At 38.4% G+C, this 15,048-nt stretch overlaps 2 protein-coding genes across 3 annotated transcripts in view; one reads left to right on the top strand and one right to left on the bottom strand.

Moving 5' to 3' along the window:
- Positions 1-222: 222 nt before the first annotated feature.
- Positions 223-8,184, bottom strand: zgc:101744 (Receptor expression-enhancing protein 6-like). Of its 2 annotated transcripts, none has more exons than XM_058615564.1 (6): positions 8,078-8,184; positions 7,825-7,958; positions 2,760-2,853; positions 1,973-2,111; positions 1,026-1,194; positions 223-840 (listed from the first exon to the last, which is right to left on the bottom strand). In XM_058615564.1, exons 2-6 carry the CDS (start codon positions 7,937-7,939, stop codon positions 806-808), a joined length of 552 nt encoding a protein of 183 aa, XP_058471547.1. In that variant the 5' UTR covers positions 7,940-7,958; positions 8,078-8,184; the 3' UTR covers positions 223-805. The 2 variants fall into 2 exon arrangements, with proteins under 2 accessions (XP_058471547.1, XP_058471548.1); XM_058615565.1 differs by having other exon boundaries at positions 8,061-8,161.
- A 2,924-nt stretch (positions 8,185-11,108) lies between these two features.
- LOC131444868 (immunoglobulin lambda-1 light chain-like) overlaps positions 11,109-15,048 on the top strand; it is a 65,950-nt gene continuing 62,010 nt past the window's right edge. Inside the window, exons 1-2 of the mRNA XM_058615563.1 lie at positions 11,109-11,239; positions 11,378-11,662. Of these exons, the coding sequence (XP_058471546.1) occupies positions 11,194-11,239; positions 11,378-11,662 (331 nt within the window). The 5' untranslated portion in view covers positions 11,109-11,193. The remainder of the gene's footprint in view (positions 11,240-11,377; positions 11,663-15,048) is intronic.

The following is a 15,048-nucleotide window of genomic DNA, read 5'->3' as shown; positions in this document are numbered from 1 at the left end:
CTGCTGACATTAATAGTAAAGATTGTGCTGAGAAATGAACTAGAACCTAAGCCACAGAGGTGGATGCATCTTAAAATACAATTTCCCTGACTCTCTTCTGCTATAAAAACCAATTACAGAAATCAGTGATGTGTGAACATTGTAATATGGACCAAATAAAATCCCATTTCCCCAATATGTGAGGAATGAGACCGGTTGAACAGAGAGCCCCAGAGATGGAAGTTTAAAGTCAGACACAAAGACACCGTTTTAATTTCACCAGGATTCCAGTTTTACTTTTTCATAACCATGAGAAGATAAATTAATACATATCAAAAGACAGAAGTCATCCAAAATTAAACGGAGAGAACCAAACCAACAGCTCAAGCAGACTTTAAACTCTGCTCGGCACATGTGAGAATAAAGCGTGTAAGACACTCATGAGATGTAAAAGTACCATTTTTTAAAGAATGTTAAGAGTATTTTGCTTATCGCACATGTTAAGGCAACCTCCTTCTGTAAAATTACTTTGTCACACAACGAGAGAGAAAATAAGATCTCAATAAAAATGTCACAGTTTCACTGATTGTCTTAGCAGTACCAGTGGAAGCAAAGAGATGTGGACGCACAAATGACTGTGAAGCTTCCTTTCACCTCATGATAGTGCAGCCGATGATCATCATTCGTCATGGAAGGGGGAGGACAAACCAAGAAACGAAATGACAAACAAACATACAGTCTCACAGCCTCTCTTTCAACTATTCTAACACTTAGACATGAATGCATGCATGCACACAAACAAACAAACAAAGCCTTCCAATGTGTCTCATTGCTCCTTGTCCTTGAGGACTTGGTTAATCGCTGATGGAACAAACAGAGAAAAAAAAAATACACTATGTTTTATGTAGAAAAGATAAAAAAAGGATTTAAATGTACAATTGATTACTGTGCAAATATATGTTAAGGGTATAAAAATGGGACACAAGTTCATGTGCTGTGAAAATGTGTTCCTGCAGGCTACATTTGAATCACTGTGAATGCCTCACCCTCCTTTGTAACAGCGTCAGTTATATTCTTGGCTTTGGCACTCAGATCGCTGACCATGTTGTCCATCGCGGCCTGGTGTTTCAGGAAAAATGGCCGGATCACGCGCTTGTACAGGATCTCAGAGCCGTTCCACGTCACTGGAGCCATACACCATATCAGGAACAAACACTGATCAAAGAGGAGAAAAATGTCATAACTTCCAAACCGCTCAAAACTGTGCATTCAGTAAAAACAAAGTATTATAAAGAAGCTAAAACATACTGATTGTTTTAACTGGAAGTTGGATAATGAGATAAATTTCAATAGTCAATCCAGAACTTGCTGATATAGGTTAGTTTGTCTCATATTGTGGTTTATGATTTTCATTCAGTTTATTATAACAAACTCATTTCCTTAATTGCTGTAGATCTTTATGACCCCATTTATTTACACTTATTAACATATTTTATTATCAATATGATTTGCAGATTTTACAATGCACTGCAAATTTACTGAATGCACAGATAAACTTCGCTTTACTTTGGAAAACTTCTTCCATGTTAAATTTAACTTAGAATAGAATAAAAATCTTTATTATTTGTTCATGTTTCTATTTATTTCAGAGTTTGTTGCATTGCATTCATTTACTCACAAACGTGTTCTTTTAATTGCATACAGACATGCCTTTGTTTATACTAAAATCAATAACAAGTACTCAAAAACAAATGTGAGTCAGATTAAGGAAGATGGCCCTGGATGTTTTATTCATTTTAAAGTTACGTAACTTGTCTAAAACGTCTGTGGCTGGTGAGGAGAGAGGCCTGTACACGTCAATCCTCATGTGACTCAACACAGCATGACTGCGTGTGGTTTCACAGTGTGAACAGACTCAAGTCAGTCAGGTTCATACAGAGAGGCTGGAGTTTAAACATACAGCATCGCAGCGAGGCTAAAAAGGTCAACCTACCTTGCCAGCATAGTAAAAGGGAAACCAGAAGAGGAAGATGTCAGAGAAAGACTCGACGAGGCTGAAGAGTCCATAAACAACCCAGTAGGTCAGCCACTGTGTGTCATCCTCCTTCACATTGCTCTCGATGGCCTTAATGCTGAGTGGACGAGAGGACAGGTTTGAGTCACTCGACTTGAGGAGGTTGGCAATGTATTCAAAACTCACTGAATTTAAAGTACTGGTGCTGTTGTTACTAGCATGCTCATATTTAAGTGTAAAATTAAAGAAGATGAAACCACAAATGAGGGAACAAAGGCATAAGCTCATTACAGCCCTGTACATACAATTTCCACATTTTTCATGCGGCAGGAAGTGTAATCAACGTTTTTCTTGACAGACCTGAAGAATACACACAATGTGATGTGGTGAATGATGGTGCTGCAAAGGTTAGTTGTCTTTAAACAGTAGTTTTAGAATAAGTGTGTCTCATGTGACATTTCTACACTACATTATTGGCCAATGTAATTATTCCTTCTTTATAATTCCTTCTCCATACCAGTTGTATTTGCGACCCCTTTCTAGCACAACTCACGGTGGCAATACAATCCACATTTATCAAATTTATCAAATAATTTTAAGACAAGTGTTTCTCTGTGAAGGATCCCATTGTTATCCTTTAAACATTTCACTTCCAGGTGAAATACAAATAAACGCATACGTCTTTTAGGTGTGAGTTGCAAAGGAATTCTACACTGATGTATTCAGACACAGCTTTGACGTTTATGGAACATGACTTCATACATACGAGAAATAAGCAGGATAAATAAAGCCAATCAGGTTGCAGAGCAGCGAGGCGCCGTATCCAAACAGCAGATAGAGCCCGACAACGCTCAGAGCACCTGCAGAGGGAGACAGACGAGAACAACAACAGAGGTGAGAGGAGGGTGGGGCTGTAATGTTACCTGACAAACACGTCAAATGTCAAGCCAGGAGTCTTTCATTTGTCACTGCACACCGTGTCTGTCTGTCTGTGTCTGGTAGCAGGATGTCAGGGCTGCATGCTACCAGGATTAGGAGGAGCACTGAACACAAGTCAAACACTGATATTTAAATCCCGCTGTGGAGGAGCAGACTTTTAAATACACCTCACAGCTCACACTCCCGTGTGGCTCACACACTTCAAGTAGGTGAAAGATTCCAAAAATGTCACTGGTTTTCAACCCTAGCGACGAAATACATTTAACAACCTAAATAAACAATGACCTTTTGTACACGTATATCTATTAAAGGTTTGAATTTCTATCGACGTTGTTTGTATCATGTTTATTTTGTGTTAAATAACTGAGGTCATATTTAGAAGGTTTTGTATTAGACTCCACTAATATTGAGAATCTATATTTATGTTTAAACTTGAGTCGCTTGTGTTGTACACAGGTCTCTCTCTCTCAAGGGTGAATTCATATACAGACGAGACTCAATTGGGAGCGATGGAGGCTTTTCTTTGCCATATCATTGGGTTTGAGATGAAAAAAGAAAAAAAGAATGGTTTATGCCCTAGTTTCATATATATATAACTATAAGTATGACTTTAGTAATACAGTAAATGTACATTTTTTTATCTGTAAACATACATGAACACATGGTTTCTAACCGACAACTGAACATTTTTAACTTAAAAAAAAAAAGAAGCAGAAATGACTGTTTTACAGGGTTTCTCTCTATCTCTCTCTCACACACATACACACACACAAAATGGAGCTTACTCTTAACCATAGCATTTCTTACTTTAATCCTTGGGAGGATTAATGGCCTGCTGGTGAGCTGGCAGCAAGAAACTAAATTCACAGGGAATACACTGCAGCCATTTATTTTTATCCCATACATTTCTTACATTAGTAATTGATTTCTCCAAGTGGAATTTTTCCGCTACATTTTCTTTCTTTGTTTTTGGTTCTTCTTCACATACGACGATTTCACATTCTCTTCCAAACAGTCACAGGCCTCCGACACAATTCCAGACCCTAAACATTTCAGAGATGACCTTCTCGGACTCAAAGTAGCTGTAAAAGCAGGATGATGCGCCGCACGTGATTTGCATTTATGTAAAACTCAACTTTGTTCCAACTGCAATAAATGTGCAATTCACACAGGCATCCAAAGCACTTAAAGCCACTGCTGTTTGACACACTTTACATCTCATTTAACACACATATCCCATCTCTAATCTCCAGCCTGCCCAGCTCTCTGTTTCAGAAGCACTGGTTAAAATGAACAAGAAAACCATCTATATATTTTTGGACTGGTTTGCATAGGCAAATCAGAAACAGATGACTAGTGATGAATCATAAAAAAAGAGCTGACTTCAGGGTGATTGTCACAAGCATCTCCAAACATGTGTGCCATCTGGTTCTACACAGTGAGCAAGAAAATGCAAAATTAAAGCATCCATGTGACATAGCTTTCTTCTGGAAAAAAGCCATTGCAAAGCTGGGTTGTCATGTCATGGGCTGTTGTATGACTAAAACCCACTCGTTCAAGCTACGTGACGTATAATTTGGCTAAAAACCCCAGTAAGTTTGGCTGCATCCACAGTGTAGCTGAGCTCTCTCTTCTCCAGTCAGCAGATAACTCTTCACACGTGAGCGTGTCTCAAGAGTCGGCATGAACTCGTGAAGTTTCTCATCTTAACAGATGATGGTTTTGTAACTGCGTTATCCTGACGTGTCTGGATCAAGGCAAAGTACAACATGACAACATAGTGAGCCAGCAGGAATGAGTGTTTTGTGAGCAACCACTTATCAGTGTGCACGTTTGTGACGTACTGTACCTGCCATGTGGCCAAAGTATCAAATGACTGACTTTTGCCTCACAAAAGTCAGTCAGCCTCGCAGCTGCAGGCCTATTCACAGTATAATTTGTCTGCTGTGTGTAGCTGTACCTTCTGCTAACTGCAGGGTGCACAGAACACAGTGGTTATTTGCATTAGAATATATCATTGTATTTGCTTTGTGAGCCGGTTTGGCGAGGTGTCACACCATCCCCCCCCCCCCCCCCCCAACATAAAAAAAAAAAAAAAGTAGATGCGAGTAGAGCTGCAACTAACGGTTATTTTCATAATTGATTGATATAAGATTATTTTATTCATTTACTCATGATTTGTTTGGTCCATGAAATGTTTAAAAAATACTGAAAAACGTTTTGAAAACCTTAAAATGATGATGTTCTCAAATGTCTTGTTTTGTCCACAAATAAAAAAACTACAGTAATTCAGAAATGGATTACCTGATTAAACATTGCAGCCGTAGACGTGAGTACGCTTGAACTGACAACTGAATCTTATAAATTAACATTTTTGATTCATCCTGAGTGGAGTCCAGACAATATATTATGTTAAAAGTTGCCTAGAAGAGCAGTGTAAGAGCCAAACTTTGTGACTAGCCTGTGTTGTTAAATAAATAGCCAGCAGACATTTGTTTAGTCATAACTTCCGGGGCTTTCAACGTTTTTACCTGCTCAGTAGATTGACAGGTTGGAGACAAAGACCAGATATTTTCTGTTGACTATCACATTCTACTTTGAGGTGTTTAGTATTTAATTTCTGAAGGTTATGGTTATTACAAGGTGTTTTACCTTTGAATTTCTTCAATATTCAGGGGGTTGTCCACCAAATATTTGAAAAACAGCATCCAATGCATTGTGACCTTGAGTTTGGCTGTTTAAATGCAAATGTGGCTGCTGTCACTGGCTGTCAACAGAGATATATCCTGGATGAAGACTGCGGGTTTGAATGTAGGTCACCCCGTCTAACTCATTTCCTCTTTCTGAGTGGCACAGCAGAACAAAATGATGCCAACATGGCCTGAGGTGCCTCAACTTCATTGACAATGAAACAATGAACAGCAGTGTTTCCATATTAGCCCCAATTTAAGACAATAGTCTGAATAATACACTACTTTATTCGGAATAAGGCCATACATGAAAAAAAGGTAATGATCAGCTTAAGACATCTTAGTCTTAGGAGTTTTTCATGGCAGCGGATGTAATGTGGATGTGACAACATATAAAAGGGTATACTAAAGGGAATATTACTTTAGCAACTCATGTAAACATGAACCCCAATAATTTGTAAAAGTAGTACATTTTTCAAAGAGTTTTATCACATTTCTGTGGATTAAAGTCATGGGTCATGAAAATGTATTCGATTTTAGTGGTGATCTGGACATGGATACGGAATTTTTGAAAAACAATTATTAATCTTGTGAGACGGGGAGTGTATTGACACAGTGAAAGACTGAGCAGCTTTGGCAGAGGCTTGCGCTCTCTGTGTACTTTCTCCAAGTTTTGATTGTGATGTTTACACACATGTTAATGCACACAGCGGTGAAAACTCAAACAGGATGTTATAATCCATTTAAGACTTATATATTATATTAGACTTATACTCGTCTTCATACAACTAAAATATAGGTTGATAGGATAGGTTTTTCTGTGGCTGATACCCCAAAAGGTTTAATTTAAATGCATTTCCATTAAATGCAATTAGTTTTGTTTTTTTAAATAACAAATATTTGTACCTCTAATCAGAATACTACACATGTGGTAGCGAGGAGATCGCTCCTTTCAAGCAGTAGCACCAAGACTGTGCAATAATCAGTGTCACATTGTTGTCGCTTTTAAAAAGCAGTTCAAAATCTTTTTCTTTTAAATCAGGCTTTTGGTTAGACTAGGGTACCTATGTTTTTACCCTGGTAGTATTAATGTACTTTTACTTGTATCGCCCTGTGAAGCACTTTGTGATTTCATATCTGTGAGAGGTGCTATATAAACTCAATTTATTTACTTACTAAAGTGTCTTAAAGTGTTTGCTATAAGCACTAAACAAACAACATGTATAATCATTACAAGTATTAATCCAATTAGTGCAACCTTATTCAAGTTAACTCAATCTGAAATATTCTGCTTAGATTGAAAAAGTGTTATCCTATGATCATTGTTTAAAACGGGTGTAACAGGCCATAGTATACCCCCACTCCAGAATAAACCCTGGGTTAAAGTGGCCTATGCTAGATTATACCATGGGTATATTATGGCCTAGGACGCTTAACCCCGGAGTATAAACTAGCCTAGGTCAGACTATACCTCTCTTGTGTAAAGAGGTTTTGATTGTATTTACACAACAATTACTTAATTGTTCAACATTTCATCCACCACATCAATATCACCCTAAGAAAATGTGGAATGTCAAAAGTTTTTTTTAGTAATTAGAGACTTGTTTTGGATAAATGTATGAAACTTACTAAAGTAATGGATGACTTCTATACCCTACATTTTGTTAGGTTGCTGATGAAAAAACCTAATTTCAAGAAAATGTTTTACTTTCGGCTAATGTATAGATTGTATTCTGGCCTCTGAGAACTAACTGAGAACATCCTGCTTGTCGGTTGAATGACCAGTCACCCTGAATCTTAACTCTCTGCCTTGCATTGGATATTTGAGGACGAGATAAAAATACCCTAAGGAGCTGAGGGGTGTGGTTGTGGTGTTATATTAGAGGCACTTCATTCAACAGCAATAGTTTTGAAATAAGTCATGGATTCAATATATGGCGAACTTTGGTATCATTGCTTGAGATAAGGTAATAAAACGAGTGTGTCACACAATGTGAATCCACCACTGAAATGTCTGCCATTGTGTTCTCTGTAAACTCAGCAGCTCAACTCACTAACACTGGCTTCATGGCTTCGCTAGCTAAACATGAACAAAGCAGTGTTTTTCTGGGGGGGGGGACTGGACGTTTTTAACTTTTAAAAAGTAGATTAAAACTTTTATAAAAAGTGTTTGTCGACAATTTAACGGAGCTGGTAACATACCCAAGGTGATATACTCCCTCTTGACGCCCGTTTTCTGCTCCAGCGTCGCTAACTGGTCTGTGACAAAGTTCTTCTCATGGAGCAGAGTCACGAAGCGCTCCTTGAACTGACTCATTGTGGGGCTTTTCCTGCGCCTGTGGTGGACACGAAACAGCACACAGACACGGAGCTAATGTCAGACGTGTCGATACTGGAGGTGTTTGTGGTTTAAGTAGAAGGTGGTTTGTTTTACTCACCTTGTCGTGACACTTACCGGGCGCTTTCTTGCTCGCTGCTGCTGCTGCTGACGCTGACTCCGCCGGGTTGCGGGTGACAGCGGGGAGAGGGAGGAGTATGCCAATGTCACGCTGACCAATCAGAGAGCTCCGCGGAGTAACGTTTCCTGCAGCAGGTGATAAAAAAACGGACTGATGTGGCCCATGTAACAGTAATGAAAAGAAGAAAGACCTAATTTTGATATACTAAGTCATAATTATCTAAAGTATCTCACAATTATGGGATGCTATGTCATAGTGATGATATACCATTTCAAAATTAGGACTTAGTTTCTCATATTTATGAGATGTTAAGTCATAGTTATGAGACATTTTGTGTATCATAATTATGACTTAATATATATATATATTTAATTATTTAAGAGATGATAAGTCATTATTTTGAGATAGTATCTCACATTTAGACAGACAGACAGACAGACAGACGACTTCATTAATCCCTTTGGGAGGAAATTAACACCTCCAACATCCACACACAGCACTGTTAAAATTAGAGTCACACTTTACAGGAGATCAGCAAGAGAAACACCCCAGGTATCAAACACCATACAATAAAGAATGAAATATAGAATAAAATAAGATAAAAAATTAACTTTGCTATATATATATATATGTATACATATATATATACACACACATATACATACATATACATATACATACATATACATATATATATATATATATATATATATATATATATATATATACACACACCATACCCCATGATGCCCAGGGTTTTATTGCACATGTCTTTATGGTTTTATTGCACATGTTATGAGTTTTTGTTGTGGTTATTTATGGGATGCTATGTCAAAATAACGAGATACTGTTTCAAAATTGTGACTCAGTTTCACATAATTATGAGATGGTAACATCAATTTACATTTTTACAATTAATTATTAGACAAGTTGTCTTCAATTTGATATATAATATCTCATTATTATGATTTAGCATCTCAAAATGATGCCTGAGTATCCAGTGCTTGAAGTGGGAAAAACAGATGCCAGTTCTCCCCTTGTCCATATGAAGGCATTACAGTGCATTGTTAATCAATAAACAATAAATTATGAAAATATTCAGTAAAATAAAAGCTGCCACAAGATGTTAGCAATGTCCACAACATGTATGTTTTTAAATATCCTATAGTTTATATTAAAAGAACTAAAAACTAGACTTCTGTTTCACATTTGACCAACTTGTATGTTGAGATTAGCTTTAACATCTCTCATAATTTCAAGCACACAGTCCATTTTCTTCGGTGTGCTGTTATTATGCTGTCCTCCAGGGCATGAATGTGGCAAGAAGTCAGTGAATATCACTAAACATTATTGAACATTTTTAAATCCTTCTGCTTCTTTAGTGGATCATCTGTCTGATATCGTTCTTGTTTAACAACAAAAAAACAAAAATTCTCGACACTAGAAACAAACACTAGGGTGAATGTCACAGAGAAACGTCACTGAGAAATTATTATTCTGGACCATAATAGTAAAATTAAGAAGTTCTGGGCCCACTTCAAGCACTGTAAGTATCTCATAATTATAACTTGACGTGACTGAAATGAGCTTCCATACATTTGAAATCACACTAAACATAAAATAAAGGTACACATTATCATACAGATACATATAGATGTTTATATAGCTGTCATTTTGCAAATGTACACTGAAAAATACAATGAACTTCTGATTTCATATGATGTTGACCAACTTTGAACTGCAATGGAGAACAGGGCAGTGGTGAGAAGAGGATGAGACGAAGGAGATGGAAACTTCCAACTGTGATTGCGAGCTTTGAGCTGTGGTGGGCAGCATTGCACCTCTCCAGAGAGACTGTTAGGAGAGGAAGAAGGTGTGAAGGGGATGAGAAGAACTTTGAATTTTGGAGAGTAGCATCACAACTTCTTAGAGTACAGGCTGCCAGAAATTCTCAGACAAAGAAAATAACTCTAATTATACAAGTATAGAATATAATATAGCTCTTTTTCTCTTTAGGTTAAGTTCCGAACTGTTTGTTTCCCTGTGATGTTGCAAATGTATATATAGTTATTGTTTCAGTGCACTGTAAAATACCTTGCTGTAAAACAAAAGTCTGGCATTTGAAAATTTGTTTTAGTTCAATTTACGTATATTACTTATTATTACTCTTCCTCTAAATATGGTTCTGCTTCAGTTTTCCTCCGTGTCTTAACGTCAGCATTTGAACATTTCCCAGAGAACTGTTTTGTTTTGTTTTTCAATTTGCTTTGTATGACAGAAATCATTGCAGACACTCTTAGTGCCCGACTTAGTGGCGTGCATATGCGAGTTCTTAAAATTTGTGACATTATTTTTCCTGTGTGATCGTGTTAGTGCTGGGAGACAAGACAGTCCGCCTCTGTGGCTCGATCTATGGCTGATTATAGGGCAATCTGGCTGCTTTCTCAGGGTTATTGTCAGGTATCCTCAGAATATTCACTTTTACCGCTGATAGGTCAAAAGGGCATCCTGTGGGATTAAACACACAACCGCAATATTATGTCAAGTGAAAGTACTCACAATAACAGGGTAGAATGGTGTAAAATGACATTTGTACAATACAAAAAGTTATAAGGGGTATAAGAAGCAGCATATACATAATTCAAATACAAAATAAAGCATCTATTGAACAGAACGAGCAAATATCTTTCAAAGTAATACTGAAATGCTGAAGTGGGTTGTCTCAGGAGTTGTGATCCAGTTTAACTGTCAGCAGAGGGCAGTGGGCATCTACTAATGCTCGCAGGCCTTATTTTTCAGTCACAGTTTATTTGATAAATAAGGCAGACCATAATATTCATGGTCCAGGTTAAAAAAAAGTCCCTTCACAAGATCAACTGTGTGGATAAAAAAAAAGTGCAAAATGGCACAAAGGCAAAAACGTAGAATAAGCAGCAAGATTAGGAACAGAGATCTTAATCCCACCTCGACCCTCTCACTTTCATACAGACAGGTGTATCCAAATGTGTGTTTGCATGACTTTTCTGCATCACTGCTCCGAGAGTTTAAGTTCTTATGTCACACAGAGTCTGAACTGTTTTCATGCACTCACACTGAAAACTGCTCCACAAAGATGTCGCCACTCACTTTGCTTCTCTTGCTGGGTTTTCTGAGTCAAGGTGAGAGATTTGTTTAAATGTTTGGGACAAATCCACTCAGTCCCTGACTGTTTTTCAGCATAAAAGTGTCTTTTACTTTTCTTTTCTCATCAGGCTGTCAGATTATTTTAACAAAGTAAATGTAATCTCTAATTTCAGAGTCTTCTGCCAGCAGTTTCCTGACTCAGACTGACAAAGTCATGTCTGTTAGTGTTGGAGGGACTGTGAACATCAGGGCCACAGGGAGTTCAGATATTGTTGCTCTCAGTTGGTATCTTCAGAAACCTGGACAGGCTCCAAAACTTCTTATATATGAGGTGTCAGAGCTCAACTCTGGAACTCCATCTCGATTCAGTGGCAGCAGCTCTGGTTCTGACTATACTTTAACCATCAGTGGTGTTCAGGCTGAAGATGCAGGAGATTATTACTGTCTCGGTGCGCATAGTGATCTCACATCCACACAGTGATTTATAGTCGTACAAAAACCTCCCTCAGTTTGACTGAAGTAAAAAAAACGTCCTGCTGCAGCTGCTGTGATGAGGATAACTGGTCCAGTGAACACAAGAGTCATCAAGCACAAACACAGTGAATCTACAACTGAATCAAACTCTCAATATTCAGTGTTTTTACATTTATATTCAGCGCCATCTCTTGTGGAGAAAAAAAACAAACAATATTATTCTCGAACTGATTATAACAGCAGGTGCAAATATGAATGCATTAAATTATCTGAAATACTGTAGGCTAACAATCCAAACAGAAACCAAAACCTCCTTTGTGTTGTAAGAAATGTTAAATTGTTCAAATATATAATTCTCTACTAGGATGTTTTTGATGAATGCACAAATGCTTCCTGTTAGAAAACATGGATTAGATGCTCTCAGGCCTCATTTTTCTGTCTCATTGTGTTTTGGCAAATAAGATGAAAATAAAAGTCATGGTTCAAAGTAGGCCACACGGTTGGTGTAGAGCAGAGGTCACATTTAACTGCTGATAGGTCAAAGGGGCATCCTGTGGGGTTATACACACAACCACAAGATTATGCTGAGTGAAAATATTCACGATAACACGGTAGAATGGTGTCGTGAAATGACATTTGTACAAAAAGTACTACTGACTGACAGAGATGCACGCAGGCCTTATTTTTCAGTCACAGTGTATTTTGGTAAATAAGGCAGACCATAATACTCATGGTCCAGGTTAAAAAAAAGTCCCTTCACAAGATCAACTGTGTGGATAAAAAAAAAAGTGCAAAATGGCACAAAGGCAAAAACCTAGAATAAGCAGCAAGATGAGGAACATAGATCTTAATCCCACCTCACCCTCTCACTTTCATACAGACAGGTGTATCCAAATGTGTGTTTGCATGACTTTTCTGCATCACTGCTCCGAGAGTTTAAGTTCTTATGTCACACAGAGTCTGAACTGTTTTCATGCACTCACACTGAAAACTGCTCCACAAAGATGTCGCCACTCACTTTGCTTCTCTTGCTGGGTTTTCTGAGTCAAGGTGAGAGATTTGTTTAAATGTTTGGGACAAATCCACTCAGTCCCTGATTTATTTTCAGCATAAAAGTGTCTTTTACTTTTCTTTTCTCATCAGGCTGTCAGATTATTTTAACAAAGTAAATGTAATCTCTAATTTCAGAGTCTTCTGCCAGCAATTTCCTGACGACTCAGACTGACAAAGTCATGTCTGTTAGTGTTGGAGGGACTGTGAACATCAGGGCCACAGGGAGTTCAAATATTGGTGCTGATCTCAGTTGGTATCTTCAGAAACCTGGACAGGCTCCAAAACTTCTTATATATACTACATCAACTCTCAACTCTGGAACTCCATCTCGATTCAGTGGCAGCAGCTCTGGTTCTGACTATACTTTAACCATCAGTGGTGTTCAGGCTGAAGATGCTGGAGATTATTACTCTCTTGGTGCACATGGTGGAGCATTCACACAGTGATTTATAGTCGTACAAAAACCTCCCTCAGTTTGACTGAAGTAAAAAAAACGTCCTGCTGCAGCTGCTGTGATGAGGATAACTGGTCCAGTGAACACAAGAGTCATCAAGCACAAACACAGTGAATCTATCACTGAAACAAACTCCATTTACAGTTGTTATGTTCTTGTCAGTTCCCACCATCTCTACAACAGAACACAACGAGAAATAAAAGGAAAAAAGATTTAAAAGTTAGTCATTAACTAACATTAAACACACTTTTCTCCACATGTGTCCTTGTCTCCTTTGCCGCTGATCTTCCTGAGCGCATTGTTCAAGACAAGGATTAAGTGTTATTGGATTGGTCACGGCTGTGACGCAGACTCAGGCACCGGCGCACACAGGAGAGAGTCGGGTTTGGATCTGTTCCCAGGTTAGAACGGACACTGTGACATCAGCAAGGCACAGGGTTGACTAGAGAATTAACAAGTCATGCGAGCAACACACGAGAACGGACAGAGGCAACTTAGAAGGTTGATAACGATGGCCTGTCGTGATCTCTCACTGCAGCTTTTTTGCCAAGATTGTTCAATCATTATATCATAAACAACATCAAATCAACCCAATTCCCCCTTTTAAGACATTTAAAACTGTCCAGTTTGCACATGTGGTCATTTGTCTCCTCTGAAGAACAAAGTACAAACATATTCCCCTCATGTTGACTCCTGCAGGTTAATTTGAGGGTTTTCTCTCCGAGTCAGCGTGGAATTATTTACCCACCAAAATGCCAGGCTCCTGACGTCAAGGCCTGTTAGTGAAGGTCATGTCACCGAGCGCTTGACAAAGCCTTGTGTTAGGGTGAGATCAAAGGTCCAGGTGTCATGTGCACATGTTCTGGACACAGGGGACCGGAGCTGTGGAGTCTGAGCTTTAGATCTGATTCCCTGTGATTGTCCTGCATCCACACTTTAAACTCCTCATTTATACTCGGTCCTAGTACTAACATGGCCGATGTCGGACCATCATGTCACAAACATTTTGCTGACATTTCTGCCTCCGTTTGATCTTTGTGAACAGCATTATTTCTATGCTGCGTCCTTATGGGCTCTGTCAAGCAGTACCATCGGACAGGACTGAGGGAGCATTTGTGTGTTAAACAGCAGACAAACATGCTCACTAAGGTCCACATTGAGCTTGGTAAACTAGCTTTGATTTTTTATTTTATTGTACCAAATGAAGCGAGAAATAAGACCAACTGAAATTAGACAGACCTTTAAGACATTTACTTCATGTTTTGTTCGTTGCTTATGGTTTCTGGTGTTTCTGGAATAAGTTATAATAAAAAAAAAAAAAACTCAATGTTGAGGCAATTTTCCCTCAATAAACAATAGCTATTAACAGTTCCGGTGTGCAACAAGGGAATGTCACCGGGTGACATGAGATCTAATTCATCTTAATCCAATTTAACCCTTCTAGGTGCAGGGTGTCCAGATTCTGGCAGTTGGTGAAGTTTATACTGCGATTTTACTGCGAGATTAACCAAAAATCTAAGCAAATTGTGTTTGCTTACTGTGTTTTTAGCTGTCATACAGCTAACGTTGGTTAGCAAGTTGTGTAGCTAAGCTAGCCACAACAAAACTTATTTGCAGTCACTTGTGCATACCATAAACCGGCCAACCTGTATTCCCAGATGTATTAAAGGTGTTTTCTGACATGTTTCTGCTTTGTTTCGTTCCCATCGGGCTACAACAGCTAACAGCGGCTACATCATACACGTAGACAGCATGTTGCGTCACATAATGGAGAGTCACGTTCTTGAAGGAGCGTCCCATTTCTTAGAGGTAGACTTGAACCACGTAAAATCTCACGCAATTCCAAGTGGCAAAAATGAGCCT

Source organism: Solea solea, chromosome 18, assembly GCF_958295425.1.
Source record: "Solea solea chromosome 18, fSolSol10.1, whole genome shotgun sequence".
NCBI classification, from domain to species: domain Eukaryota; kingdom Metazoa; phylum Chordata; class Actinopteri; order Pleuronectiformes; family Soleidae; genus Solea; species Solea solea.
Note: the sequence above shows the minus strand (reverse complement) of the source record. Positions and strands in the feature narration are given on the sequence as shown.

What these genes read in the sequence shown, in the direction of transcription:
- zgc:101744 (XM_058615564.1), bottom strand. Translation starts at nt 7,939, where the DNA reads ATGAGTCAGTTCAAGGAGCGCTTCGTGACTCTGCTCCATGAGAAGAAC. An exon ending in ATTTATCCTGCTTATTTCTC is followed by an intron (nt 2,112 to 2,759) that starts GTATGTATGAAG and finishes TCGTCCACTCAG; the next exon opens with CATTAAGGCCATCGAGAGCA. An exon ending in TGACGCTGTTACAAAGGAGG is followed by an intron (nt 841 to 1,025) that starts GTGAGGCATTCA and finishes TTGTTCCATCAG; the next exon opens with CGATTAACCAAGTCCTCAAG.